The sequence below is a fragment of the Physeter macrocephalus genome, unplaced genomic scaffold (genome assembly GCF_002837175.3).
Source record: "Physeter macrocephalus isolate SW-GA unplaced genomic scaffold, ASM283717v5 random_101, whole genome shotgun sequence".
Lineage (NCBI taxonomy): Eukaryota > Metazoa > Chordata > Mammalia > Artiodactyla > Physeteridae > Physeter > Physeter macrocephalus.
In genome coordinates this window covers 97,515-123,768 of record NW_021145374.1, presented here as the reverse complement: position 1 = coordinate 123,768, position 26,254 = coordinate 97,515, and the positions used below count along the sequence as shown (strand labels likewise).

At 52.3% G+C, this 26,254-nt stretch overlaps 1 protein-coding gene across 1 annotated transcript; it reads left to right on the top strand.

Annotated features, from left to right (window-relative positions):
• The first annotated feature begins 3,013 nt into the window (after nucleotides 1-3,013).
• LOC102985677 (uncharacterized) lies at nucleotides 3,014-22,462 on the top strand. Its single transcript, XM_055082341.1, is given in 20 exon segments — nucleotides 3,014-3,597; nucleotides 3,600-3,746; nucleotides 5,256-5,334; nucleotides 5,451-5,498; nucleotides 7,410-7,534; nucleotides 11,043-11,141; nucleotides 11,698-11,922; nucleotides 12,192-12,268; nucleotides 12,362-12,407; nucleotides 12,410-12,498; nucleotides 12,865-12,987; nucleotides 13,193-13,353; nucleotides 14,195-14,296; nucleotides 17,079-17,181; nucleotides 19,564-19,683; nucleotides 19,799-19,966; nucleotides 20,290-20,457; nucleotides 20,757-20,871; nucleotides 21,153-21,286; nucleotides 21,888-22,462. Coding segments are annotated over 20 exon segments (2,484 nt in total). The 5' UTR covers nucleotides 3,014-3,443; the 3' UTR covers nucleotides 22,089-22,462.
• Nucleotides 22,463-26,254: the final 3,792 nt, after the last annotated feature.

The window sequence follows — 26,254 nt, the reverse complement described above, 5'->3', positions numbered from 1 at the left end:
AAAGGAGCAATATTTCCAGCCTCCATCTGTCTAAAGCCCATATTCTGTTTTTTTTAAATTGAGATATAGTTGATATAAAACATTGTGTACCTTTTTTTTTTTAAAGGCCTTTTTAAAAATTTTATTTATTTATTTATGGCTGTGTTGGGTCTTCGTTTCTGCGCGAGGGCTTTCTCTAGTTGTGGCAAGCGGGGGCCACTCTTCATCGCGGTGCATGGGCCTCTCACTATCGCGGCTTCTCTTGTTGCGGAGCACAGGCTCCAGACGCGCAGGCTCAGTAATTGTGGCTCACGGGCCTAGTTGCTCCGCGGCATGTGGGATCCTCCCAGACCAGGGCTCGAACCCGTGTCCCCTACATTGGCAGGCAGATTCTCAACCACTGTGCCACCAGGGAAGCCCTAACATTGTGTACCTGTAAGGTGTACTGGTGTTGATTTGATACATTGATATGTCACAATATGATTACCTTGGTAATGTTAGCTAACATCTCTATGGCATCACATAACAACCATTTTTTTTTGTGGTGGGACCAATTAAGATCTAGTCTTTTAGCAACTTTGAAGTTTATGATACAGCATTGTTGTCTGTAATCACTATACTGTGGCCATGTTCTGTTTGAAGGCATTTATATCCAATTCCTGAAAACAATGTTATGATCGCAGCTTTATTGAGATACTGTTCATATACCACCAACTGCCCACTCAAAGTGTGCGTGTGATTTTTAGTATTTTCACAGTTTTGCAGCTGTCACCAACAATCAATCTTAGAGCATTTTCATCACCCCCAGAAGAGACCCCGTGCCTTTTACAAATCACCCATCCCCTCCAGCCCAAGGAAACCACTAGCATAATTCACTTTTTTTTTTTTTTTTGCTGCGCCGCGTGGCTTGCAGGATCCCCAACAAGGGATTGAAGCCGTGCCCTCGGCAGTGAAAGTGCAGGGTCCTAACCACTGGACTGCAAGAGAATTCCCCATAATTCATCTTTTTTTTTTTTTTTTTTGCGGTACACGGGCCTCTCACTGCTGTGGCCTCTCCCTTTGCGGAGCACAGGCTCTGAACGCGCAGGCTCATGGGCCATGGCTCATGGGCCCAGCCGCTCGGCGGCATGTGGGATCCTCCCGGACCAGGGCGCAAACCCGCGTCCCCTGCATCGGCAGGCAGACTCTCAACCACTGCGCCACCAGGGAAGCCCCCCATAATTCATCTTTAAATGTTGGTGTTTCCAATCATTTGGGTTGTTTTCAGTGTTTTTTTTTTTCTTTTTTCTTTTAATTTTTTCTTAATTGAAGTATAGTTGATTTACAATGTGTTAATTTCTGCTGTACAGCAAAGTGATTCAGTTATACATATATATACATTCTTTTTTTAATATTCTTTTTCATTATGGTTTATCCTAGGATACTGAATATAGTTCTCCAGGGACTTCCCTGGTGGTCCAGTGGTTAAGACTCCTCACTTACAATGCAGGGGGCGTGAGTTCGATCCCTGGTTGGGGAACTAAGATCCCCCATGCCCTGTGATGCGGCCAAATAACAAAAACAAAAACAAAAAACGTCAAATATAGTTCTCTGTGCTATACAATAGGACCTTGTTGTTTATCCTTCCGTGTTTCATGATGATAAACAATTACGACTCTGCCCTCAATTCAGTGTGGGGCTTGCTCCCCACACCAGCAAGCCAATCTCCAACACCAGCTGGGCGTCCTACAAGTCAGCTCAGTTCTGACACTATCCCACAGGTTAAGGACTCAGTCCTACAAGACTGCCACCTTTTACCCACCACCCCCACTTCAGATTCCAATCACAAGCCCAGGTTGTTAACCTGTGCTTCTGACCAACTGGCTATAAATCAGAGGTTCCCAAGACCACCCTCCTCGGGTTGGATTAATTTGCTAGAGCAGCTCACAGAACTCAGAAAAACGTTTTGCTTACTAGATCACTGGTTTATTACAGGATGTAACTCAGGAACAGCCAGATGGAAGAAGCATAGGCACAGGGCAAGGTGTGGGGAGAGGGCACAGAGCTTCCATGCCCTATCCAGAAACTGTTCCTCTCCCCAATCTCCACGTGTTCACCAACCCCGCAGGCTAACTATAGATTGAGACTAGGCTGGGACCGGGTGGCCTGACCCCTACTTCAAGGCCACTCCCTCCAGTCCCATTTCCACCTGGTGCTCTGGCCACACAGAAATCCCCCCAGATTGCCCCCAGCCCTCTCCTCCCTCTTAGCCCTGACATGGGCCCTCCCCTCTGCCTGTGATGACTTCCCAACGCAGTTCTTCACTTGACCAAACCCTGCTCTTGTACGAAGACTCAGCCCCAATGTCACCTCCCACTAAGGGACAGATGCTTCCTCGGTGCTCTCACCGTTGCAGCCCACTTCATGTCACTCTGCAGTTACCTTCCCAGTCTGCCTCCTCACCACAGTGTGAGCTTGGCCAGGGCTGGAAGAGGCTGTTTGCCCTTGGAGTCCCCGGTGCTGGTTGAGCCTGTGGTCCTGCCTGCAGGAAGCCATAGGTGTTGGGTAAACACCTGCAGGCAGGCAGGGAATTGCTTCAAGATGGTGAATGAACACGGCTTCAGTTCTTGAACCACACAGGAGAGGAAAGCATGGAGCAGAGAGACTGATGTCCACTGAGCAGCAAAAACAGTGAGAAACTCCTGGGAAGATGGAAGGGGATTGTGAGCTGGTGGTGGAGGGGTGGACAGGGTTGACAGCTGGAGTGGGCGAGAAAGAGGATAGCCACAGAGTCTGTAAAAAGAGAGTTTGGCCCCTCCTGGGGCAGGCCCCACAGAACTGAAAACATACAATGTTTTCGCACATACAACTGAAAACGTACAATTCAAGCAACATTATTTTTAACAGCCAAAAAGGTGGAAACCCAAATGTCCATCAGCTGGTGAATGGAGAAACACATTGTCATCTATCCACAGCGTGGAATATTATTCAGCCACGAAAAGGAATGGAATATGGACTTTGGATGATTATCATTGTGTTCATCAATGGTAACGTGTACATTTTGGGGATGTTGACAGTGGGGGAGGTTATGCATGATGGGGGCGGAGGGTGTATGGGAAATCCCTGTACCTTCTGCTCAGTTTTGCTGTGAACCTAAAAGTGCTGGTGAAAATAGCTATGTCATGGGCCAGCAAACGTTTCCTGTAAAGGTCCAGGTAGTAACTTAGATCAGACCTGGGAGCAATGAAGGTGAGTGGACTCCAAATCCCATCAGGCCGTGGGGTCATGACTTCATGAGCTGCGGTGACACAGAGAGTCCAAGTGCTCATGGGAGTTGTAGTTTAAGGGGGGCATGTATATTTGGGGACAACAGATAATGAGGGACCTTCGAAGAGGCATTTTGATTTGGGGGAAGGAAGGGATAAGCTATTTCTCAGAGAACTGGCCGGACTGGTGAGGAGTGGGGAGTTGGAAAGCCCCCCTGGATGGAGCCTACTGATTCCTCTTGTCCCCTCCACCCAGCCCCGGACCCCGTCACCATCACCGCCTGTATCAGCGCCTTAGGGGGCCACGGAGTCATCCTCACCTAGTCCTGCCCCCTGGGAGGCTATGAGGCCTTTGAGTTGGAGGTGGGCAGGCAGCGGGACTCCAGGATAGCTCCTCTTGTGGGAGAGACGTGTGGGTGTCGGGACTCAGGCCGACTCAGTCCTACTCAGCCACCATCACGACCGTCTGGGATGGAATGAGGGCCCAGTCTGCCTCCGTGACCTGCCACACCGAGAGCACAGGTGAGCAGAGCCCCACAGGGACAGAGAGCTATTGATACAATGACATTCTCTCCAGACCCCTTCACTCCCTGTTGTGAGACAGTCTCACCAACCCATGGAGTCCTTTTTGTTTGTGTTTTATTTCCTGCTTTCTTTAAACAGCTCTATTGAGTTGTAATTCCTATAACATTACAACAGTTCACCCATTGAAAGTGTACAGCTCACTGGCTTCTAGTATATTTGCAGTATTTGCAACCATTATTACCATCAATTTTAGAATATTTTCATTAACCCATAAAGAAAAGTCATCTCCATAAGCCATCACCCCCAAACTTCCCCCAATCCCCCACCAACCAGCCATTGGCAATCTCTAATCTACTTCTGTCTCTATAGATTTGCCTCTTTTAGAGCTTTCCTAAAAATACAATCACACAATATGTGGTCCTTTTGACTGGCTTCTCTCACTTACTATAATGTTTTTAAGGTTCATCCACTGTTCTAGTGTGTACCAGTGCTTCATTACTTTTTATTGCCAAAATAAGATTTCATTGTGTGGATAGACCACATTTTGTTTATCCATCTGTTTGGTGGATCTGTTGGGCCATTTCTGCTTTTTGGCTAGTATGAGTAATGCTCTGAACATTCGTGTGCATGTTTCCATGTGGATGTATGTCTTCATTTTTCTTGGGTGTATACCCAGGAGTGGAATTGTTAGATCATATGGTAAGTCCGTGTTTAATCTTTTGAAGAACTGCCAAATGTTTTTCCAACATGGCCGCACCATTTTTCACCCACCAGTGGGGTATTTGAAGAAGTTTGAACCTCACACTCAGGAAATCTTTGATCATGTACCATTGACCGTGGTCATGGGCCTCCCTGGGCCCTGTCAGCCATTTCCTAGGAATGAAAGCCTCTTATGAGATGGGGTCTCTGATCTGGAGACCTTGGAGTTTGGTGTACTGATAAATGGATGCTCTTCCAAACTGGGCTCAGTGGGTCCTACTGTCCAGGATTCTCTGGTTTAGCAAGAAGGGTCTCTTGAGGAGACAGGTCCTCTTGGATCCTGGACTGGATCACTCTTTATGATGGGGAGGGGTGTCTGCCCTGGGCATTGTAAGATGTCGAGCAGCATCCCCGGCCTCCACCCACTAGATGCCAGTGGCACCACCATCGCAGCTGTAACAACCAGAAGTGTCTCCAGACATTGCCCGATGTCACCTGGAGGGCAAAATCGCCCTCTCTGAGAATGACTAGTCTAGGCCAAATTGGGGAAGAGTCACTCTCTAACAACCAGATCGCTTGAGAAAGTGATGCCTTTGGATCAGGCTCCTCGGGAAGTGAGGACCTAAGGGGAAGAGGTTGGGTGGGAGGTAGGGCTCTGTCCAGAAGCTTTCTCCTTTCCCTTCTCTGCCCTCGAATCTACCCTCCAGACCCTCTGATCACAGTCTGGGTGAGGACAGAGGTAGGGGAGATGGGACAGCAGCGGAGCAGACCTAGGCTCTCACAGCCCTCCACGCCTCCTTCCCCCAGGGGCCATCGTGGGAGCCATAGTCGGTCCCCTTCTGTTTCTCATCCTGGTGGGCCTGCTGGTTTTCTTCCTGAAGAGGAGGTGAGACTCAGCACAGGGCTCATCGGGCGCCAGGAGGGAGGGGGCCTGGGGAAAGATGGGGATCCGTGGTTCTGGCCTCACTCCCCAAGCCTTTCATCCCCATGTCCTTTTCCCAGGCATAAGAAGAGTGAGAAGAAACCAGCACCCAGGGATCTGGTGTTCAGGTGAGTGGGTTTGGGGAGCATCCAAAAGACTCACTGTCAGGTCAAATCCGGCTGGTCACTGTATAGGTCAGAGGGCAGGGCCAGGGAACCCACCCACAGCAGCCTCAGGTCCCCACTGCAGCAGGGATCGCAATGCCTTCACCGCTGCCCACTCCCTACGCAGCCTGGGCCGGTGGCTGTGGAATCTCTTTCAGTCTCAGTTCTGGGACTTGCATTCATTTATCCAAAAAGACATTCACTGAACCCCTGTTAAGTGTCAGGCACTGTTCTAGGTGCCGAGGAAACTGGCTGAAACAAAGATTCCTGCCCTTGTGGAGCTTACATTCTAGCACAAGCAGCCATTAATAAACAAGATGATCGGGAATTCCCTGGCAGTCCAGTTGTTAGGACTCCATGCTTCCACTGCAGGGGGCATGGGTTCAATCCCAGGTCGGGGAACTAAGATCCTGCAAGCCGCGCAGTGCGGCCAAAACAAACAAAAAACAAAACCAAGATGATAAAGAACGTGATGCTTACTTGGAGACAAATAAAGCAAGAGGTGGAGGCAGGAAGGGTGGAGGAATATTTTAAATAGAGTGTCCAGGAGAAGCCTTACTAAAAAGATGACTGAGGGCTTCCCTGGTGGCTCAGTGGTTGAGAGTCCGCCTGCCGATGCAGGGGACACGGGTTCGTGCCCCGGTCCGGGAGGATCCCACATGCCGCGGAGCGGCTGGGCCCGTGAGCCGTGGCCGCTGAGCCTGCGCGTCCGGAGCCTGTGCTCCGCAACGGGAGAGGCCACAACTGTGAGAGGCCCGCGTACCGGGAAAAAAAAAAAAAAAAAAAGATGACTGAGATAAAGTCATTTGAGGACAGACCTGAAGCAAGTGAGGGCAAGAGCTCTGTGCGCATCTGGGGAAAAGGCATTCCAGGCAGAGGGACCAGCAAGTGCGATGGCCCCGAGGCAGGCACAGGCTTGGCGTGTTTGGAGAACATAGTGTGCCTCTGAGGCTGAGCAGAGTGGATGAGGCGGGGCGGCGGCGGGGGCTGGGCGGGGCTGGGCGGGGCTGGGCGGGGGCTGGGCGGGGGCGGGGCGGGGCGGCGGTTAGGAATGAGGTCGGAGAGTTACCAGATGGGATCAGATCTGGTTGGGGACTTTGGTTTTATCCTGAGATGGGAGTTTTGGGAGGTTTTCAATAGACCTGTGACACAGTCTCCCATTTTTATGAAGCGAAGGCAGAAGTAGGGAAGCAAAGGAAGACGTCTGTGTATAATCCAGATGACTGTTATGTCTTGGAGCAGGAAACGGTTAGAGGGAATCAGATTCAAGATGCCGTTTGAGTGTCTGAAGAGCAGACCTGGTTAAAGAATGGATGTATGGTGTGGGATTCAGAGAGGGCTCAAGAGTGAACCCAAGGAATTCAGCCTGAGCCCCAGGGAGGCTGGAATGGCCGTTACTAGAGATGGAATGACTGTGCGGGGTGCAGGTTTGGGGGAAAGTATCAGGAGCTCAGTGGTGGACACACAGATTTTGGGATGCTTGTCAGACATGTGAGTGAAGACAGTGCTGAACGGGCCGTTGGATACAGAGTTCCGTGGTTCAGAAAAACGTTTGTGCAAATGTTTCCATCACTCTGAGTCCCCTTTACGTTGGGTCAGTCATCATCAAATCTCTATGTCAGAACGATCCCCAGGGATCAGTAGAGGAGAGATAGGCCAGGGAGTTAAGGGATGTTGCGAAACCAGCTGAGACGGCCTGGGTGCAAAAGAAAGAGGCATAAACTGAGGGCGTGGCCATCAGAGGCAGGGGCATGAGGGAGAGTAAGTACGATGATGTCCAGTTTCTCCTTCGCCATAGAATCTGTCCTGGCCAGCGTCCCGCCCCACCCACCCTGTGACCTCTCCCCTCCTTACCCTGTGTCCATTATATGGCAGCTGCAACAAATCACCGCACCCATTGGATTCCAAGTCTGGCCCCACCTGTATGCTGAGCATCTTGCCCTCCTCAACCTCAACGTGCGTGTTTGGATGTCCCAGCGATGACCCTCGAGGACACACAGGTGGAGATTCCAGGAGGCAGGTGGGAAAACAGCTCTGAAGCTCGGGAGGGGGAGAAGTAGGGACTGGCAACGGAGATTCAAAAATCACAGCTGAGTGGATGGAAAGCGAAGCTAATGAAGTGGACAAACCCCATAAGAAGTGTGTGTCCAGTGAGAAAGGGGGGCTTGAGGATGGACTCCCGGGGATGCCCCCCTTTTAGGATGAGCAGAAGACCGGGGGCCCACCAAGGAGATGGAGAAGCAGCAGCCGGAGAGGCGGTGATGGTGCAAACCAGGAGAGGGTGTTCAGGAAGAGGGTGGATCCGGAAGGAAGGAAAGGAAGGTGCGGTCAAAGGTGCTAAATGCTCTGAGCGCTCACGTGAAGGATGGACTGAGAGGCGGCCTTTGGAATTGGTGGTAAGGAGGCGAATGAGGGCACTTTGAAATAAGTCCTTGTTCCCCTGAAGTCGTGGTGTAGACACCAGGCCATGGTGAAGGGTGGGAAGGGAGCAGAGAAAACCGGTCAGTGTGAGAAGTTTGAATGTGAAGGCGTGTTTTCATAGGTCTTATTATTGTTTAGGTGTGATAAGGCCAATGGATCCGGAGACAGACACCATTGAAAGATAGTTCATTACAATCACAGATCCCAGGAGAGGGATTACTCGTTGCACCAAGCAAGGCCATGCAGGGAAGCACCAGGGTCAGCTGGGAGGTCACGGAACACCTGAGGAAGAGGCTTTATTGTGGTTTCTGCAGGAAGAAGTGGGCAACCCAAGGCAAGCGGCTTTCGTTTGAATCATTTCAGAGGACTCTGATGCGCAGGGCCTGTCCCCTGTTCCTGGCGGGGATTCCAGCAGATGGATCCCGAAAGGGGAGGTGCAGAGGGTGTGGATTTCATCAGCTTCTCAAGCAGGAGAACTGGGAAATCCCTGGCGGTCCAGTGGTTAAGATTCCAGGCTTTCACTGCTAGGCCCGGGTTCAATCCCTGGTTGGGGATCTCCCACAAGCCATGCAGCGTGGCCAAATAAATAAACAAAAATGTAAAAAAAAAAAAACCAAAACCAAAAAAAAAAACCAAAACAATCACACAAAAAAGAAGAAGGTAAACTGATGAACCTCCAACCAGGGTCTCAAAACTGAGTGAAGACTGTATATATAACATTGTATATATAACACTATACTGCAAGGGGAAGAGAGACAAAGAGCTGGAGCTGGAGCCACAGGAGGTCAAAGGATTCTTTTTTTAATACAAAAGCAAGATTAGCATGTTTACACACAAAAGGGAAAGAGGAGAGGGGAGAGATACAGTAGAGAGGGAAGAACCATGGCTAGAGAGTGCCACAGGGAATTGGGGCCCAGAGAAGGGCGGTGGACCTAAGTGGGAGAAGAAATACCCTTTCCTTTTTTTGAGTCAAAACAAATTTTGATTGTGGTAGAAAACAACCTCCAAATAACAAATTTACCATCTCAACCATTTTTAAGTGTGCAATTCAGTGGCATTAAGTCCATTCACGTTGTTGTGCAACGTGAATCACCACCATCCATCCATAGAACTCTTTTTTTTTTAAACTTTATTTATTTATTTATTTTGGTCACGCCACGTGGCTTGTGGGATCTTAGTTCCCCGACCAGAGATTGAACCCGCACCCTGGGCAGTGAAATCACGGAGTCCTAACCACTGGACCGCCAGGGGATTCCCCGTAGAACTCTTTTCATCTTGTAAAACTGAAACTCTGTACGCATCAAACACTAACTCCCCGTTTCCCCCATCTCCCAGCCCCTGGAAACCACCCTTCTACTTTCTGGTTGTATGAATTTGATGACTCTAGGTGCCTCATATAGTTGGAATAGTGTTTGTCCTTTTATTTGTCTTCTTGTGACTGGCTCATTTCACTCAGCATAATGCCGTCCAGGTTCATCCATGTTGTTGTATGTGTCAGAATTTCTTTCCTTCCTTAGGAAGAATAATATTCCATTGTATGGTTAGACCAAATCTTCTTTATCCATTCATCTATCAATGGACACTTAGTTTGCTTCCACTTTTTAGCTACTGTGAATAGTGCTGCTATGAACATGGGTGTACAAATATTTGAGACCTTGCTTTCAATTCTTTTGGATGTATACCTACAAATGGAATTGATGAATCAGAAACAAAATCACTAACTTGAAAAGATATCTGCACTCCCATGTTCATAGCAGCAGTACCCACAATAGCCAAGATATGGAAACAACCTAAGTGTCTATCAGTGGATGAATGAATAAAGAAGGTGTAATATAGGGCTTCCCTGGTGGCGCAGTGGTTAAGAATTCTCCTGCCAATGCAGGGGACACGGGTTCGAGCCCTGGCCCAGGAAGATCCCACATGCCGCGGAGCAGCTAAGCCCGTGCGCCACAACTACTGAAGCCCGCATGCCTAGAGCCCGTGCTCCGCAACAAGAGAAGCCAGCGCAATGAGAAGCCCTCGCACCGCAGTGAAGAGTAGCCTCTGCTCACTGCAACTAGAGAAAGCCCATGCACAGCAACAAAAGACCCAACGCAGCCGAAATAAATAAATAATTAATTTTTAAAAAGAAGGTGTAATATACATATAGAATGGAATATTATTCAGCCGTAAAAAAGAATGAAGTAATGCCATTTGTGGCAACATGGATGGACCTTGAGGGCATTATGCTAAGTGAGGTAAGTCAGACAGAGAAAGACAAATACTGTATGAGATATCATTTATACAGTAAGTCCCTTACACATAAATGAGTTCCGTTCCAAGACTGCATTCATAAGTCCAACAAAGTTAGCCTAGGTACCCAGCTAACACAACTGGCTATATAGTACTGTACTGTAATAGGTTTATGATACTTTTCACACAAATAATACATAAAAACAAGCAAACACACACACAAAAACGTTTTTAATCTTACAGTACAGTACGTTGAAAAGTACAATAGTACAGTATAACAGCTAGCATACAGGGGCTGGCACTGAGTGAACAGGAAAGAAGAGTTACTGACTGCAAGAGGGAGAGGAGGTGGGCGATGGCAGAGCTGAAGGATCCTCAGCCATAGGAGACGGAGGGCGAGCTGCCATTTCACTCACGCCTTATGTGATTGGACATGCGAACGCACATTCGCGTCTTTGAAAGTTCATAACTTGAAGGTTCGTATGTAGGGGACTTCCTGTGTATGGACTCTAAAAAAAAACTCGAGGGAACTCCCTGGGGGTCCAGCGGTTAGGATTTGGTGCTTTCACTGCCAGGGGCCTGGATTCGATCCCTGGTCGGGGAACTAAGATCCCGCAGACTGTGCGGCGTGGCCAAAATTTAAAAATTTAAAAAACCTCGAACTTGTAGATACACAGAACAGACTGGTGGTTACCGGAGGCAGAGGGTGAAATGGGTGAAGGTGATCAAAGGTACAAACTTCCAGTTATAAATAAGTCCTGGGGAGGTAAAAAAAGGAAACAAAACACAAAATCCTTTTCTTTTATCCCAAGCGCACAAGGTTAAAGGAGGTGATGTGCCCCTCTTCCCCCACAGTTTCCCAGGGGACATCCTGGCTGAAGACTTTGCCGACCACGTCAGGAAGCACGACGAGAAGGACAGCGGCTGTGGCTTTGCCGAGGAGTACCAGGTCGGGTGAGAACAGAGGGGGCCGAGCCGAGCCCCATGTGCCCACCGAGACCTTTCCACCCCTTTGGGATTGAACAGAAGCAGGGATACATACTTGGTTGGCTCATACAGAAATGCTCAGCCATGATTATCCACTTTTATGACTCACTGAACTCTTACTGTAGTGTTGGTTGGATGGGCTAATCCTAAAGCAACACCTTGGTTTTCCCCTGGCCCCTCCTCTCTCACCTACCTCTCCAGTCCGCATCCTCCCAGATGCCCCCCGGGGATGGTGCACACACGCGTCCTACTTCTTTCTTTCTTTTTTTAAAAATAAATTTATTTATTTATTTATTTACTTTTGGCTGCGATGGGTCTTCGTTGCTGCCCGCAGGCTTTTTCTAGTTATGGTTCCTGGGCTTAGTTGCTCCGCGGCATGTGGGATCTTCCCAAACCAGGGCTCAAACCCGTGTCCCCTGCATCGGCAGGCGGACTCCCAACCACTGCGCCCCCAGGGAAGCCCGGTAGGTGGATTCGTAACCACTGCGCCACCAGGGAAGTCCTACTTGTCCTATTTCTGTAGATGCTACAGAACTCCAGGGTGTAAGGGGTGAGTGGGGTGGCGCTCAGGAAGGCAGGGGGGAGCAACGCGGGTATCCCTGGGGGAGGGCAGAGAAACTCCAGCATCTGTGCACCCTCCCCTCACTTCGCCCCCGGCAACCGGCCCTGGAGGACCACAGCCAGTCCCAGACGGTGGCCTCAGCTCCGGAGAACAGCGCCAAGAACCGTTACAGAAACGTGCTGCCCTGTGAGTCCTGAGCCTCTGCTGACTTTGTTCTCAGCCGTGACTTTGTCAACACCCCAGGCCTGACTCCTGCCCCTTATTTATTCCCCGTGAGGGACAAAGCTCTTGCCCCCGTGAGCTGAGAATCCCCAGGCCGGCTCCTCCCGCCCGGGGTCCCTCAGCCCCTCTCCCAGCCCCCCTGATCCGTGTGCAGCGTGACGTGTCGGCGTGACCTCTATGCCCGGGTCTCCCACCCTGCCCCCTGCATCGCTAATGCCGTCCTCTTCCCCTAGGTGACTGGTCCCGTGTTCCCCTGACGCCCCTCCCTGGGGAGCCGGGCTCCGAGTAGATCAACGCCAGCTGCATCCCTGTAAGGCTGCGGTTGGGAGCCGGGAGGGTGCTGAATGAGCCTCGGAAGGCGAGGGCCAGATGAGGCGGGCCGTGGCCTACCTGTTTTCCTCAGCCAGGTCTCTGGAGCCTCCGGGAGTTCACTGCAGCCCAGGGACCCTTCTCCACACTGTGGGCGACTTCTGGCGCCTGGTGTAGGGGCAGCGGAGCCCCACACTACTCATGCTGACCAACTGCGTGGAGTCTGCCCAGGTGAGAGGACACCTGGGTCCTGGGTGCTGACCCCTGAGCTCCAGCCCGTGACCCTGCCCCAGACACTGATCCCAGGGTAGACCTTGACCTAGACCTCAGTGATTCCCTCCACCACGGCCCCAACCTTCCTGTCTCCCCGAGTCCACCCATTTGTCCACTTACGGGGTGAAGCTGATCTCAAGGACCTTGGGAAAGAAGAGTCCTCCCGGCTGGGGTGAATCTCCACCTGGCTGCCCATGGGTCCTGCCTTGTCACCAGAGCAGGGGGGATTCCCCGGCACTGAATACAAGAGCCACCCTGCGGAGGGGCACCAGCGAAGGTGCTCTGGGGCCTCCTGTACTCTGACCCGCCCCAGTCTTCCCCCAGGGGAAGTGTGAGCCTTCCTGGCCTCTAGACACCCAGCCCTGCACCCATGGGCACCTACGAGTGACCCTGGTGGGTGAGGAGGTGATGGAGAACTGGACAGTATGAAACCTGAAGCTCCGGCATGTAAGCCCCCACCCCACCCCGTCAGCCCTACCTTGACCCTCAGTTCCTCCCCCGTGATATTCCAGGCAGTCCCCTCCCCAGAGCTCCCCATGAAGTCTAAGCTTCCGCCACTCCCACAAGGGACCACAATGTGCCGCAGGGATGTCCCCACCGGTCAGAAACCAGCCCCCGGGTCCTGAGCTCCCCCCAACTCCCCTCCCTCTAGATGCAAGAGCAGAAGACTTTATCTGTGCGTCGGTTCCACTACGTGACCTGGCCAGACCACGGCGTCCCCCACTCCCCAGACCCCTTGCTGGCCTTCTGGAAGATTCTCTGGCAGTGGCTGGACCAGACCGTGGGGGGAGGCCCCCCCATTGTGCACTGCAGGTGAGGACCAGCCAGAGCCCTCTGCCTGTGAGGAAACCGCCCCCTTGGGGCTCAGGAACCAGGGTTCTCTGGGTCCTTAGAGGAGGAACTTCTAGAGGAGGTGGAGGAGATGGGGAGGGGACGGAGAAGATGGAGGCAGAAGGTGAAGGGGCGGTGATGCAGATCGAGAATGATGATAAAGGTGAAGAGATGGGAAAGAAAGAAAAAGAGGTAAAGGAGGAGGCATGCATGGGGAGAAGGAGGGAGGAGGGGTGAAGAGCAGGAGGGAGAGGCAGCCAAAGGTTTTAAGAAACATTTAAAACAGCTCTTTGGGGGAATTCCCTGGTGGTCCAGTGGCTAGGACACAGCACTTTCACTGTCGAGGGCCCAGATCCCACAAGCTTCACAGCGCGGCCAAAAAAAATTTTTTTTAATAAAAAATAAAATGGTCATTTTCATGTTTAAAAAAATTTTTTTAATGACAAGCTTGGGAGCTCATCTTCCCTTGTGTGCACCCTAGCTCTGTCACTTACTAGCTGAGTGGCCTGGGACAATCGACTTCACCTCACTCAGCCTCCATTGCCCCGTATGTAAAATGGGCACGCTCAACTCATGGTTCCTACCTCTTAGGAGCGGTGAAAAAAGCACATAAGGCACCTGGAACAGGGCCTAGCAGATAGATAGAACACAGAGCATAGTCATTTGTTACTACTTCCTACTTAATTAAGTAACCCCCACTTAACACTGTAGCCTCCAGAATAGTCTCACTGAATACCCTGACCCCTGGGTGCTCCAAACACAGGTCCCTCCAGTCAGCTGAGACTCCCCCTCTCCTGGTCTGACCCTTCTTGTCCCTGCCTAGCGCTGGCGTGGGCCGCACGGGCACCCTCATTGCCCTGGATGTCCTGCTGCGGCAGCTGGAGTGTGGGGGTCTCATGGGGCCCTTCAGCTACGTGATGGAGAGGTGAGAGAGCCGGCCACGTATGGCGCAGACTGAGGTGATGGGGATCCTTGGGCACGGGGTGGGTGGGGTGGGGTGGGGCCCCAGAGGAGAGCAGGCCGAGGCTCAGTAGCGCACCCTCACCTGCCCGTGCTCTGTCCCCAGGCCCAGAATGTGTTCCTGCACCAGTGCATCCTTAGGTTTCTGCAACAGTCATCCCCAGTGCCCGCTGAGAAGGGGCCCACCTATGAGAACCTGCTTTTCGAGAATGTAGCTCCTACAGAGGCCTAAGCTGCGGGAGGGCTGAGACCCCAGCCCATCTAGACTCAAATTCTGCATCCCTACTTCAGCCCAGATACCTGGACCCCTGGGACAGCAGAGGGCTGGGGTCCCACACTCCTGGGCCCTGCAGGAAGAGGGGGCTGGCAGCCTAAATTCCTGCTTTCCGGAGGGGGAGAGAGGTAAGGTGGGAGCCCAGATTCTGGATTTCCAGTTCCTTGAAGAAGGAGAGGGATGGGATCTAGGATTTCCTTGTTGTTTTTTGAGGGAGGAAGAGGCTGCATAGTCTCAAGGAAACAAGCAGAATTCTGAGGAAGAAAGGAAGTAATGAGGGTCCAGAATTCTGGCCACCCAAGGAGCAAGGGCAGGCTGGGCAGGATCCTGCCCATATCTTACTCCAGAAACTAAATCGTCAGTCTTCGAGGATCTGAGGTTTCCCTGCACCTCACTGCCTGTGCATATTTTTTCTTTTATCCCGTAATTTATTAAATCACTATTCTCCCCAGAGACACTTGCCCCATTGGATTTCTGGGTCTGGAAATAATATTGGGGTGGGTTCCTGATGTTTAGGTACTGAGGCCGACGTCCTAGGGAGGAAACTAGAGGGACTCACAATTTGCACCTGAAAAATGTGGGTTTGGACAGTTGAGTCTCTCCGAGAAGGCTGTAGGTCCAGGGTCTGGGCAGTGTGGACTCGCTTCCCTGGAGCTAGGAGCATGGGGGCTTGCCTTCTGGGCCCGGCCTTAGGGGAACTTAGAGGGTGGAGTGAAGTCTGTATCGGATTTGCTGGAGAATTTCACGCTTAGTCTCCTGTCTGGATATCTGAATAGCTGGGTCTCAGCAGAGGGTCTTCTGGGTCCTAGAAACCGATATCCTGGAGCCCGGTTCTCTGTACAGTCCCGGGCGCTGGGGTGGGGAGAAGGGGTCTGCATGCCAGGTGGCTGGACTAGAAGGCAGAAAATCCTTGGGACCAGGATAAATATCCGTGGGCGCCCTGGTGGTTCCAGGCTGGGGCGGGACGAGGGCCGGGGCGGGGTTCTCCACCTTCCAAACACGCACGCGCACACACACATACACACTCACACACACAGGCTTTCTCTCACACACATATACACGCTCACACACACGCACACGGGCACATACACAGCCCGGGCCGGCTCCGTTCAGCCGAGCCCCCGCCCCACAGCGCTCCGCGATCAGCACCCAGGACAGCGCCAGCCACACGCGTGCGGGGGCGGGGTCCGGGCGGGGCCGGCGCCTCGGTGTCTCTCGGGAGGGTCCTGTCTAGCCACCGAGCAGGTAGGAGCCGCTGGAACCCCCTCCCTAAGCCCCATCCTCATTCCCATCCCTAGAGAGATGGTGTGTGTGTGTGTGTGTGTGTGTGTGTGCGCGCGCGCGCGCTCTAGCCACCGAGCAGGTAGGAGCCGCTGGAACCCCCTCCCTAAGCCCCATCCTCATTCCCATCCCTAGAGAGATGGTGTGTGTGTGTGTGTGTGTGTGTGTGTGTGTGTGTGTGGTGGCGGGGACACTGGGAGAGACTAGCAGGGCTGGAGCCTGAAACGGGGAGAATGGGATTTAGAGACAGGTGTGGAGACAAAGAGCCAGAGGGAAGGGAGGAGCAGGCAGTGGAAGCGGGTGCGAGACCCCGGTAGACTGAGATCAGACAACAGGCACAGGCCTGACAACCCAGACGGAGGAGAGGCGAGAAGCCGACGGGGAGACGGACCTCGATGTGGGGTCGAGAGAGGAATGGAGGCCGAGGCGGTCACGAGGACAGGTGTGAAGACAGAGCTCAGGGTGCGCGGAAGAGACAAACAGACTGAAAAGGATGTGGGGGCCCAGCCAAGGCAGCAGGGCAGCCGCCCGCCCCCCACATTCCCCGCAAGAGTGGGAGAGGGAGGGCACCCTGAGTCTTCACTCCCAGGGCCAGATGTGAAGGGAGGAGCCAGCTGTGGGCGCGTGGACAGACGGACGGGCAAAGCCGCGTCCTCCCCACCTTCGCTTGTCACGGGTATCTGGGTCTGAGGTCCCAGGTGGGACGGGGAACCGAACCAGCTTGCGCCTCTGGGACTCGGCTTCTGTGCGTCAGCCTCGCCCGTTGTCCTGGCGACAGGCCGTTGCCGGGGCAACCAGCGCTACCTTCACCCCGCCCTCGCGGAGCCAGCCGTTGCTCTGGGCAACTCGGTGCGCTGGTTCCCACGCCCGCCCTCGCCCACTTCCGGTTCAGGCCCCGGGGAAGGGCAAGGAAGGGACAGAAGTCAGCGGGATTGGATTCCTGGAGGCCTTGGAGGGAGGGGGCGTCCCTTGGGATGAGACTTGGTCCTGGAATCCACCCCCAGCCCTCGCCCCCCGTCGCAGGAAGGCTGAAACAACAACCCCCAGCATGCCGCGCGGCGGTTGGCAGGTTCCCATACGGGACCATACGGCTCAGGGTGCCGATGGGAGTTGGAGTTCTTTGTTGTTCGGATGGCTCAACGGATGCACGGGGTGGGTGTGGGGGGACTAGAGCGTTTGGGTGCCTCCGCAGAAAGAACAGTAAGACCCCGCCGCCATGTTCCCGGAGCCCCCAACACCGGGGCCTCCAGCGACCGACACGCCTCCTGACTCGAGTCGCATCAGCCACGGCCCTGGTGAGCGAAACCCGGGGTGGAGCGGAGGGAAAGCCAGGCTAGGATTCCCAGGGGCGGGGTTCGAACGGGTGTATTCAGACTGGCGGGCTGGAAAATACGGGTGAGATTATAGTCGGCATCCTGAATTGGAATCTAAATGAAATGAAAAAGGAACAGGTTTGCAAGAAAATCAGGAACCAAATCAAGGGGTGTGGAATGGAATGTAACCGTGGATTGGTGAATTGGAAGGTCCACCTCTCCCTTCTTTTAAAGAGGAAGACTGAGGCCCAGGGAGGGGTTAAGCCTTCTAAAACACAGCGGTTGAGCAGAAAGATTAGAATGGGGGTAGAAGAGGAGGTGAAACTAATCCTAATAGGCAAGAAAATCTAGATGGTGTCAGCCTGCCTTAGGTCTTCAAATAGTTTTAAATGTGAGACCAGTTGGAAGGAAAACATGGGAATAAAATGGAATGGAAATGGCTGGAGGAAAAACAAGGCCAGGATTTCAGCTGACACGTGTCATACAGAATGAATCAGCCTGCTTGTCTCTCAGGGCCTCAATGTTTGCTGTTTCCATGTCCTCTGCAGTGCCCCCCTGGGCTCTGGCCACCATCGTGCTGGTCTCAGGCCTCCTCGTCTTCAGCTGCTGTTTCTGTCTCTACCGGAAGCGTTGTCGGAGGCGGATGGGCAAGAAGAGCCAGGCTCAAGCCCAGGTCCACCTTCAGGAAGTGAAGGAGCTGGGCCAGAGTTACATAGACAAGGTGTGGCCTGGCCCAGCCCCTCAGCCCTGCTCCTTCCCGCACCCTTACTCCTCTCAATGGCCCAGCAGCCTCAGTCCCTGCTCCATCCCTCCTACACCCGCTGTATTTGCTCATCTCCCCTGTGTGTCTAGCCCTAAACTGGACCTGGGGACCTGGAGATAAACCAGACATTCACAAGAACCTCCAGTCTGATGGGGAAGTCAGATGCTCATATAGACATTCAAAATACAGGGTGGTATGTGCCACATTAGAGGCAGTACAGGGCATATGGGAGCACAGAGAAACCACCTGACAGCCTAGGGGGTCTGAGAAGGCTTCCTGGAGGAAGTGACTTCTGTGTTGAGACCCAAAGGAACTCAGAATTAACTGAGAGCAGAGAGAAGGACATTCTACCTCAAACGAGGAGCATGTGTTGAGGCCTGGAATCCTGATTCTGAGGGCTATTTGGAGAACAAAGAGTCATTCTTCACAATAGCTGGGGTATAGCATACAGATATCCTGTGCTCTGGGGTGAGGTTTTTGGAGAGCTCAGCAGTACCCATGTAATGAAGGTGATTGGGAGCCACAGAAGTTTTGAGTGGGAGAGGCATAAGGTCACATGGGCTTTAGGATGACTCCCCTGGAACCCTTGTGGAGGACAGGTCTGGGGCAAGGAGACAAGGGAGGAGGCTGTATGGCAGCCTTGAGAGGTTGAAGCAAACGCGAGTTGGAAGACGTCGTTGGTGTGGAAAGCTACAGGTGCAAGTATCTGAGCACTGGGCCTCTGAATGCAGAGTGGAATGAGGCTCTCCTGGGAGCCAGAGTCCTAGGTTTCCAACCCAGAGCAACCAGCTCTGTGACCTTGGGAAATTCACTGTCTGTCTCTGAGCCTCAAGTTTGTGGACGATAACTAGTATTTCCTTACCTCCCTTTTCAACAAATAGCTGTTATAATTATTACCCTTAAGGTGTGTCCTTTAGGGCCCTGGTATCCAGTCTCCATCCCTCTCCCCTAAGCCAGTGACTCCAAAGACCATCAGCATCAGAATCAGTTCAGGTACTTGTTGAAATGCAAATTCTGGATCTTGTGCCAGACCTACTGAATCAGAATCTCTGAAGTGAAGGCATTTGACCACACTACTCAGGGGAATTCTGATTCACATTGCATTTTGAAAATCGGTGGCTTAGGTTAAGAAGTTTTCTGTCTTTGTTGTTCTAGTTTAGAATGGCAAATACGCACTAAATATGCCATTTTTCCTCCATATTTTCTGTCCAAGATCACTAATCAATGTGGCAATTTGGACAATCACCCCAATACATCCATTAATGTGTGAACTAAAATCTGCATCCATCCTGTAGGCAATGAGACACTGTCAGTGCTTGTTTTTCTAGTCTAGGCATGACAAACACACTGCATGCATGTCACCACGTCTATGCCCCACCGGTAACAGGCATCACTAATAAAACACTGACAAACGTACCACACTGTGTTGCCATGGCTAGTCCCACCTGTGGCAGACATCACTAATCAAACACTGACTCTGCTTAGCTTGCAAGTGTTCAGGTATAGCTGGAGGGATCTGTGAGTCTCCTTTGGCTTCTGCGCCTGGGTGGATATCACTATCAGGGGAAGAGTTCACCTGCCCTTGCCCCTGGCTCCCTAAGGTGCAGCCAGAAGTGGAGGAGCTGGAGCCGACACCATCTGGGCCAGGGCAGCAGGTGGCAGAGAAGCATGAACTAGGACGACTACAGTACTCACTGGATTATGATTTCCAGAGTGGCCAGGTGGGTGTGGAGGAGGGGAGATGCTTTGGAGGGGAGGGTCCCAGGGGTTCTAGCCCCTTCTTGGAGGAGGCTCTGGAAGGGACGCTAAGACTAGGGTCCCCTCATCACTGTACAGCTGCTGGTGGGCATCGTGCAAGCTGAGGGATTGGCAGCCTTGGACCTAGGTGGCTCCTCTGACCCCTACGTGCGGGTTTACCTGCTGCCAGACAAACGGAGGCGGCACGAGACCAGGGTGCATCGGCAGACGCTGAACCCACACTTTGGGGAGAACTTTGCCTTCAAGGTGAGCTCGTGGCCTCAGTGCTTTATGCCCGGCAGCCTGTCCCCAGTCTCTGGAACACTTGGGACCGAGATCTTCAGCTTTTACTGGTGGCAGCTACCAGCTCTGGGGACTATGCCACTGGACCCTGCGTTGTCCCTTTGGGGGGCACTACTGGCCCCTGGGCTGCTTCGTTGGTCCTTGGGCTGTCCCATTTGGGGTCCATGGACACCCCCTAACTGTTCCTTGGGACCCTCGCTGCCCCCACTCATCGCCTTCCACCCGGCTGTGCTGTGTCCCACTTCCTACTCTCACCGTGTGCTTTCTTTGCGTCCCCCTTCCCCCAGGTCCCCTACGTGGAGCTGGGGGGCAGGGTACTGGTCATGGCAGTATACGACTTCGACCGCTTCTCCCGCAACGACGCCATTGGGGAGGTGCGGGTCCCCATGAGCTCCGTGGACTTGGGGCGGCCAGTGCTGGCCTGGCGGGAGCTGCAGGCGGCTCCTCGGGAGGAGGTGAGCACGCGTGGCCACGCCCCCACATCTGGGCCCGCCCACCTCAACCCCGGGCCAATCAGATCACAGGCCTCCGCGATCCTCCGGGCTCCAGCACTTCCACCTGCTGCAGAAGAGTAGCTCCCAGGTCTATCGTGGTGGATCAACGCCTCCCGTCGGCAGTCCCCCTCGGATTGTACCACCCGGGTCTTAACTCTGGACCATACCATTTCAACACGAGGGGGAGGGAAGAAAAATCGCAGAGGGGTTGGATGCGGAGCCCCGGTTCCGGTGATGGGTCCCTCTCCATCTTTTAGCAGGAGAAACTAGGTGACATCTGCTTCTCCCTCCGCTATGTCCCCACGGCCGGGAAGCTCACCGTCATCGTCCTGGAGGCTAAAAACCTGAAGAAGATGGATGTAGCAGGGCTGTCAGGTGTGTGGGAAGCAAGCAGATGGTGGTGGTGATGGGCGGGTGAGGTTCTCTGGCTAAGGTTCTGGCAGTGTCTGGGCCCCGAGGGTCTCACAGGGGAGAGGGAGGTCCAGGCTGTCATGGAGGATTTAGATTCTCTTTGGGCACAGAGAAAGGGAGACCTGAGGGGTCCATGGGCTGTCTCTATGTTGTTCCAAAGAAGAGTCTCATGCATTCCCCTCAGTCTGATCCCTTTGGACTCACCAGAGTGGTGGGGTTATAAGATTCCTCCTGCCTCTCCCCAGATCCGTATGTCAAGGTCCACCTGCTGCAGGGCGGCAAAAAGGTGCGGAAGAAGAAAACGACCATCAAGAAGAATACTCTGAACCCCTATTACAATGAGGCCTTCAGCTTCGAGGTGCCCTGTGACCAGGTCCAGGTGAGCTCAGACCTGCCCATAGCCCCTGCCAGAGCAGCCCTTACCCCGGAGTCCCAGGCCCTTAGAAACCCCCGTTGCTAAGGGAAGGGAGACTCCTTAGCAACCCTTAGAAACCAGGTCTTGGGGGTCTGATTGTGTTCTCAATCTCAGTTTCTCCCATGAGGACCAGGAAGCCCCGCCCCCAGGCAAGACCAGGGTGCCCGTTGCCCTCAGGAGCTCTGGTTACTGAGAAAAAGAGACTTCCCCACAACCCTAAGGCCCGGCCCCTCCACCCATTTCAAAGTCTTGAAGATTTGCCCCCCTTAGGAGGCTGACCCTAAGGAGCCTCCTAACAACCCCTGAGCAACGGGGATCCTGAGAGTTTATCTCCTTTGCAATCTGATCGCAGGAAGACTCCAGAGCATCCCTGTAACCAACCGCAGGGCGCTCCGCCCCCCTCCCCCCGTCCGAGCTCCAGATGAAGCCTTAGCCCGGGGGCCTAGGAAGTCCCCTTAGAATGAGGGTTGAGAGGGAGAGGGTCTCCTTAGCAATGATACCTGGGTCCCTCGCGTTACCTCCTTACCCCACTCTCTGTCTCTTCTTCCACCCCTGCCCACCTCAGAAGGTTCAGGTGGAGCTGACTGTGCTGGACTATGACAAGCTGGGCAAGAACGAGGCCATTGGGAGGGTGGCCGTAGGGGCAGCGGCCGGGGGTGCTGGCCTGCGGCACTGGGCAGACATGCTGGCCAACCCCCGGCGGCCCATCGCCCAGTGGCACTCGCTGCGGCCCCCTGACCGAGTGAGGCCACCGCCAGCACCCTGATCCCCACCCTCAAGCCCCTGACCCCAGACTCCTGGCCAAAGCCACGTCCATGCCCACCTTTAAGCCTTCTCTGAACGCTAACACGCCCCACTCTACCCATTCCTGCCTTCTCCCCACCCCCATCATGCCAATCATGATAACCTGCCGACTCCCCCAATATGGCACATGCCCAAAAGCCCCAGGGACCCCTGGAGGAGGGGAGCAGTCTGGGCTCCCGCCACCCCAGGGTCCCGCCATCTGCTTTGACAATCAGTGATCCCAGCCTACTATCCCCTTGGCTCCCAGTGTCCTTTTTCCTGCACAGTATCACCCGCTCCTGTCCCTGGTCTGATCCTGCACCGCTCCTGGGACCAAATAAATACTCAGCAACTTTGCTGGCCTGGACCGGTGCTCCTTGATGGGGGTGGGTAGGGGTGAGGACTGGGAACCCAGGAGGGACCCTCCAGGGGTGGGACCACACAAGGGCAGGGATAGGGCTGCCTATCCTGGAAACACACATGGAAACTCACCCACCCACTCATCCATCCATCCTTTCACCCACTCACTCTCCCATTCACTCCATCACTTATTCATTCACTCACCCCTCCAAGCTTCAGCTTCCTCATCTGAAAAAAATCATGATAATACTAATACCTACTGTACATTTGCTGTGAGGAGTCAATGAGAATTCACTTAGTTATTCATGAATTTATCTGCTCCCTCACCCATGATTTACATAGATTTTCATACCCATATTTCCCTCCCTCCCTTTCTTTCTTCCTTGCGTCATCCATCCTTTCTATATTCCCCGAGGCCCTCTGTGTGCCAGCTTCTGTTGGATGCTGGGGACCCCCAAATAGATGCAAATCCAGACTTTACTTCCAAGCAACTTACTGTCATCAAGGAAACAAAGTAGATATGCAGCGTCTAGGAATGAAATCCCCAGAGAATGAGAGAAAGGGCAAGATTTCCTCAGGGAGACACAGTAGTTCCAGCTACACCTCATTCTTTTTTCAACAAATTCTTTCTCTCAGTCTGTGTCTAGGAAAGTTGATCATTTTATTGGCTTCTCCCCCATCTCATCCCAGACAGGATTTCAGGTGACGGACAAAGGTCCATGACATTTGGCAAGAGAGCTCTCTGAGCATCAGGTAAAGTGGAAAATGAGCCAACAAGTACTGCCATGTGTTAAGGAAAGGGGCAGAACTTACCCCTGAGCTTCCTGGTAGCCAATGGGAAAAGGGAAATCTGATCAGTTACCTAGGTTGTGAGGTCCATGAAATTTAAAAAAATTTTCCAAAGGATTGCAGTAATTTCTGTTTTTTTTTTTTGTTTTTTTTTTTTGCGGTACACGGGCCTCTCACTGTTGTGGCCTCTCCCGTTGCGGAGCACAGGCTCCGGACGTGCAGGCTCAGCGACCATGGCTCACGGGCCTAGGCACTCCACGGCATGTGGGATCTTCCCGGACCGGGGCACGAACCCGTGTCCCCTGCATCGGCAGGCGGACTCTCAACCACTGCACCACCAGGGAAGCCCGAAATGCAGTAATTTCTCATGTGTGAGTGAGTGGGGGGCATCTTTATAAAGACAATACTATGTATATATTATTACTATTACTACTTTTGATAATAATTCTCACAGCAACCTCATGAAATAGACACGATTATTATTCCCAGTTGACAAATGTGGAAACTGTGCTTCAGGGAATTAACATGACTTGCTCGGGATCATACATCCAGGAAGTCCTTCTCTAAATCCTGGGATTGAATCTGTTCTGAGTTAGATGATGACTTTGGGATCCCTGGGTCTATGTCTCCACAAGTAAGCAGACAAATGAGAAGTATAAAACCATTACAAGTGGCGACCAAACTGGGAAGGAAACCAGTAAGGGCTCAGATCATTTAAAAAGGGTTTTCAGGGGCAGCTTCTCTGAAGAAGTAGTGTTTAGGCTGTGATATGAATGACAAGAAGGCATGAGGCTTCCAAAGGTGAAGGGGAAGTACAATGGAATATGATCCAGTCACAAAAAGGAATGAAGTACTGATTCCTGCTATAGCATAGATGAACCTTGAAAACACGATTTTAAGTGAAAGAAGCCAGACATAAAGGGCCACATATTGTATGATTCCAACTATATGAAATATCTAGAATAGGCAAATCCACAGAGAAAAAAAAAGACTAGTGGTTTTCAGGGACTAGGGAGAGGGATAAATGGGGAGTGACTGATTAATGAGTATGGGGTCTCCTTATGGCATGATGAGCAATTTCTGGAACTAGATAGTGGTGATGGTTGCACAATACTGTGAATGTACTAAACATCACTAATTGTAAGCTTCACACAAAGATGAGGGGGAAGAAAATTCCATACGGAAGGAACCCCAAGTTCCTTGCGAAGGCCCTGGGGGCAAGAACAGGCTTGATGTAGTCTCAAAAGAGCCAGGAGGCCAGTATGGCTGGAGAGGAGCATCAGAGCGGATGTATGGGGGTGGGGGTGGGGACATGACTTAAGAGACACAGCCAAGAGCCAGATCACACAGGAACTAGGAGGTGAAGCTGAGGAACTGGGATTGTATCTACCTGCAGTGAGAAACCTCAGTAGGGTTTTAGAGGGAAGTGGCATGGCTTGGTTCACATTTCAGATTACTCTGGCTCCTCCGTGGAGGAAGCGTTGTGGAGAGTGGCGGTGATGAAGATAAAAGACATTTAAGCCTCACTGGAGAAAGTCAGGATCTGGGGCTCTAGTGGGCTGAAGGCTGACTCAGGAGGGGCCCAGGTTGGCTGGCCCACTCCTGGAGGGTTGCTGAAAACTCAGCCTTCATTTCCTTCCCGCTAACCAGAACTGTCCTCAGCAGGCAGGTGGACCTCCTTTCAACCCACCACACTCCTGCTAGCTGCATGTTACCTTTCCCATCTTACAGAGCAGGAAACTGAGGCAGAGAGGGTGACTGACTTGGCTAAGTTCATGTAGCAGGGTGAGGAGAGGGGACAGAGAACCGAGGCTCCTTGGGTGCTGTGCCCTGGGCTGGGTGCTGGGGATGATCTGGAGATGTGTCTCACTGGAGTCCCTGCCCTTGTGGAACTCACGGACAGGTTAAGTCACCTGGCCGAGTTCTCTCAGCCAGCAAGTGACAGGACAAGGTGTAAACCCAGCCATGTCTGGTACCAAAAGCCACATTCTCAAGCGTCCTCCACCCCAGATATAAAGTGCTGGGAGTCACAGGGTAGACTACAGTGGCCATCTGCTGAAAAAGCAGGAGCAGAACCCAGGAAGATCCCTGGCTAAGGTTTGAAGGATGAGTTGGAGTTTTCCAAGGGGAGAAGGGAAGGATGTTAGAAGGAGCAACACAAGCCATAAAGGGACTTCCCTGGTGGTTCAGTAGCTAAGACTCCGCGCTCCCAATGCTCCCAATGCAGGGTGCCCAGGTTCGATCCCTGGTCAGGGAAGTAGATCTCACAGGGCGCAACTAAAAGATGCCATGTGCTGCAACTAAAAAAAAAAAAAAAAAGAAAGAAAAAGATCCTGCGTACCACAACTGAGACCTGGCTCAGCCAAGTAAATAAATAAATAAATAAATAAATAAATAATAAACAACAAAAACACAAACCATATAGACCTGGAGACAACAGAGGACTTGGTATGGTTCCTGAGGTGTGCTGTTACCATCTCTCTGAAGCCCTGTTGTGTAGCTTGCCCCCTTCCGTTGTGTAAATACTATCACTGTGGCTGATTTCAAGCCGCCAATGTGAAGTCTGAATATAGAGTTGAGAAGAGATTCCTACTACCACATCATCCTATAGTATGTCCCAGAGTAGAACAAGGGTCCCCCAATTTAAGGCAAAGCCAGAACAAAAACAAAGTCACCAAAACCAACACACCCAGTAATCAAGATAGATAGTAATTTAATGCAATATTTTTTAAGATTCAAAACTAATGCAAAACAGAAATACAAGATGGAAAAATAAATAAGATATAAAAAATTTAAAGACAGGATCTGACCCTTCACTTGGACCACTCTGCCTTATCCTAATCCTGGCCCTTGTTCTAATAAAACTTTATTTACAAAAATAGACAGTCCTAGTTTGCCAACTTCATTTTTTAAACTATTGCATTAAAATAGCATTTCCTGGGGCTTCCCTGGTGGCGCAGCGGTTGAGAGTCCGCCTGCCGATGCAGGGGACGCGGGTTC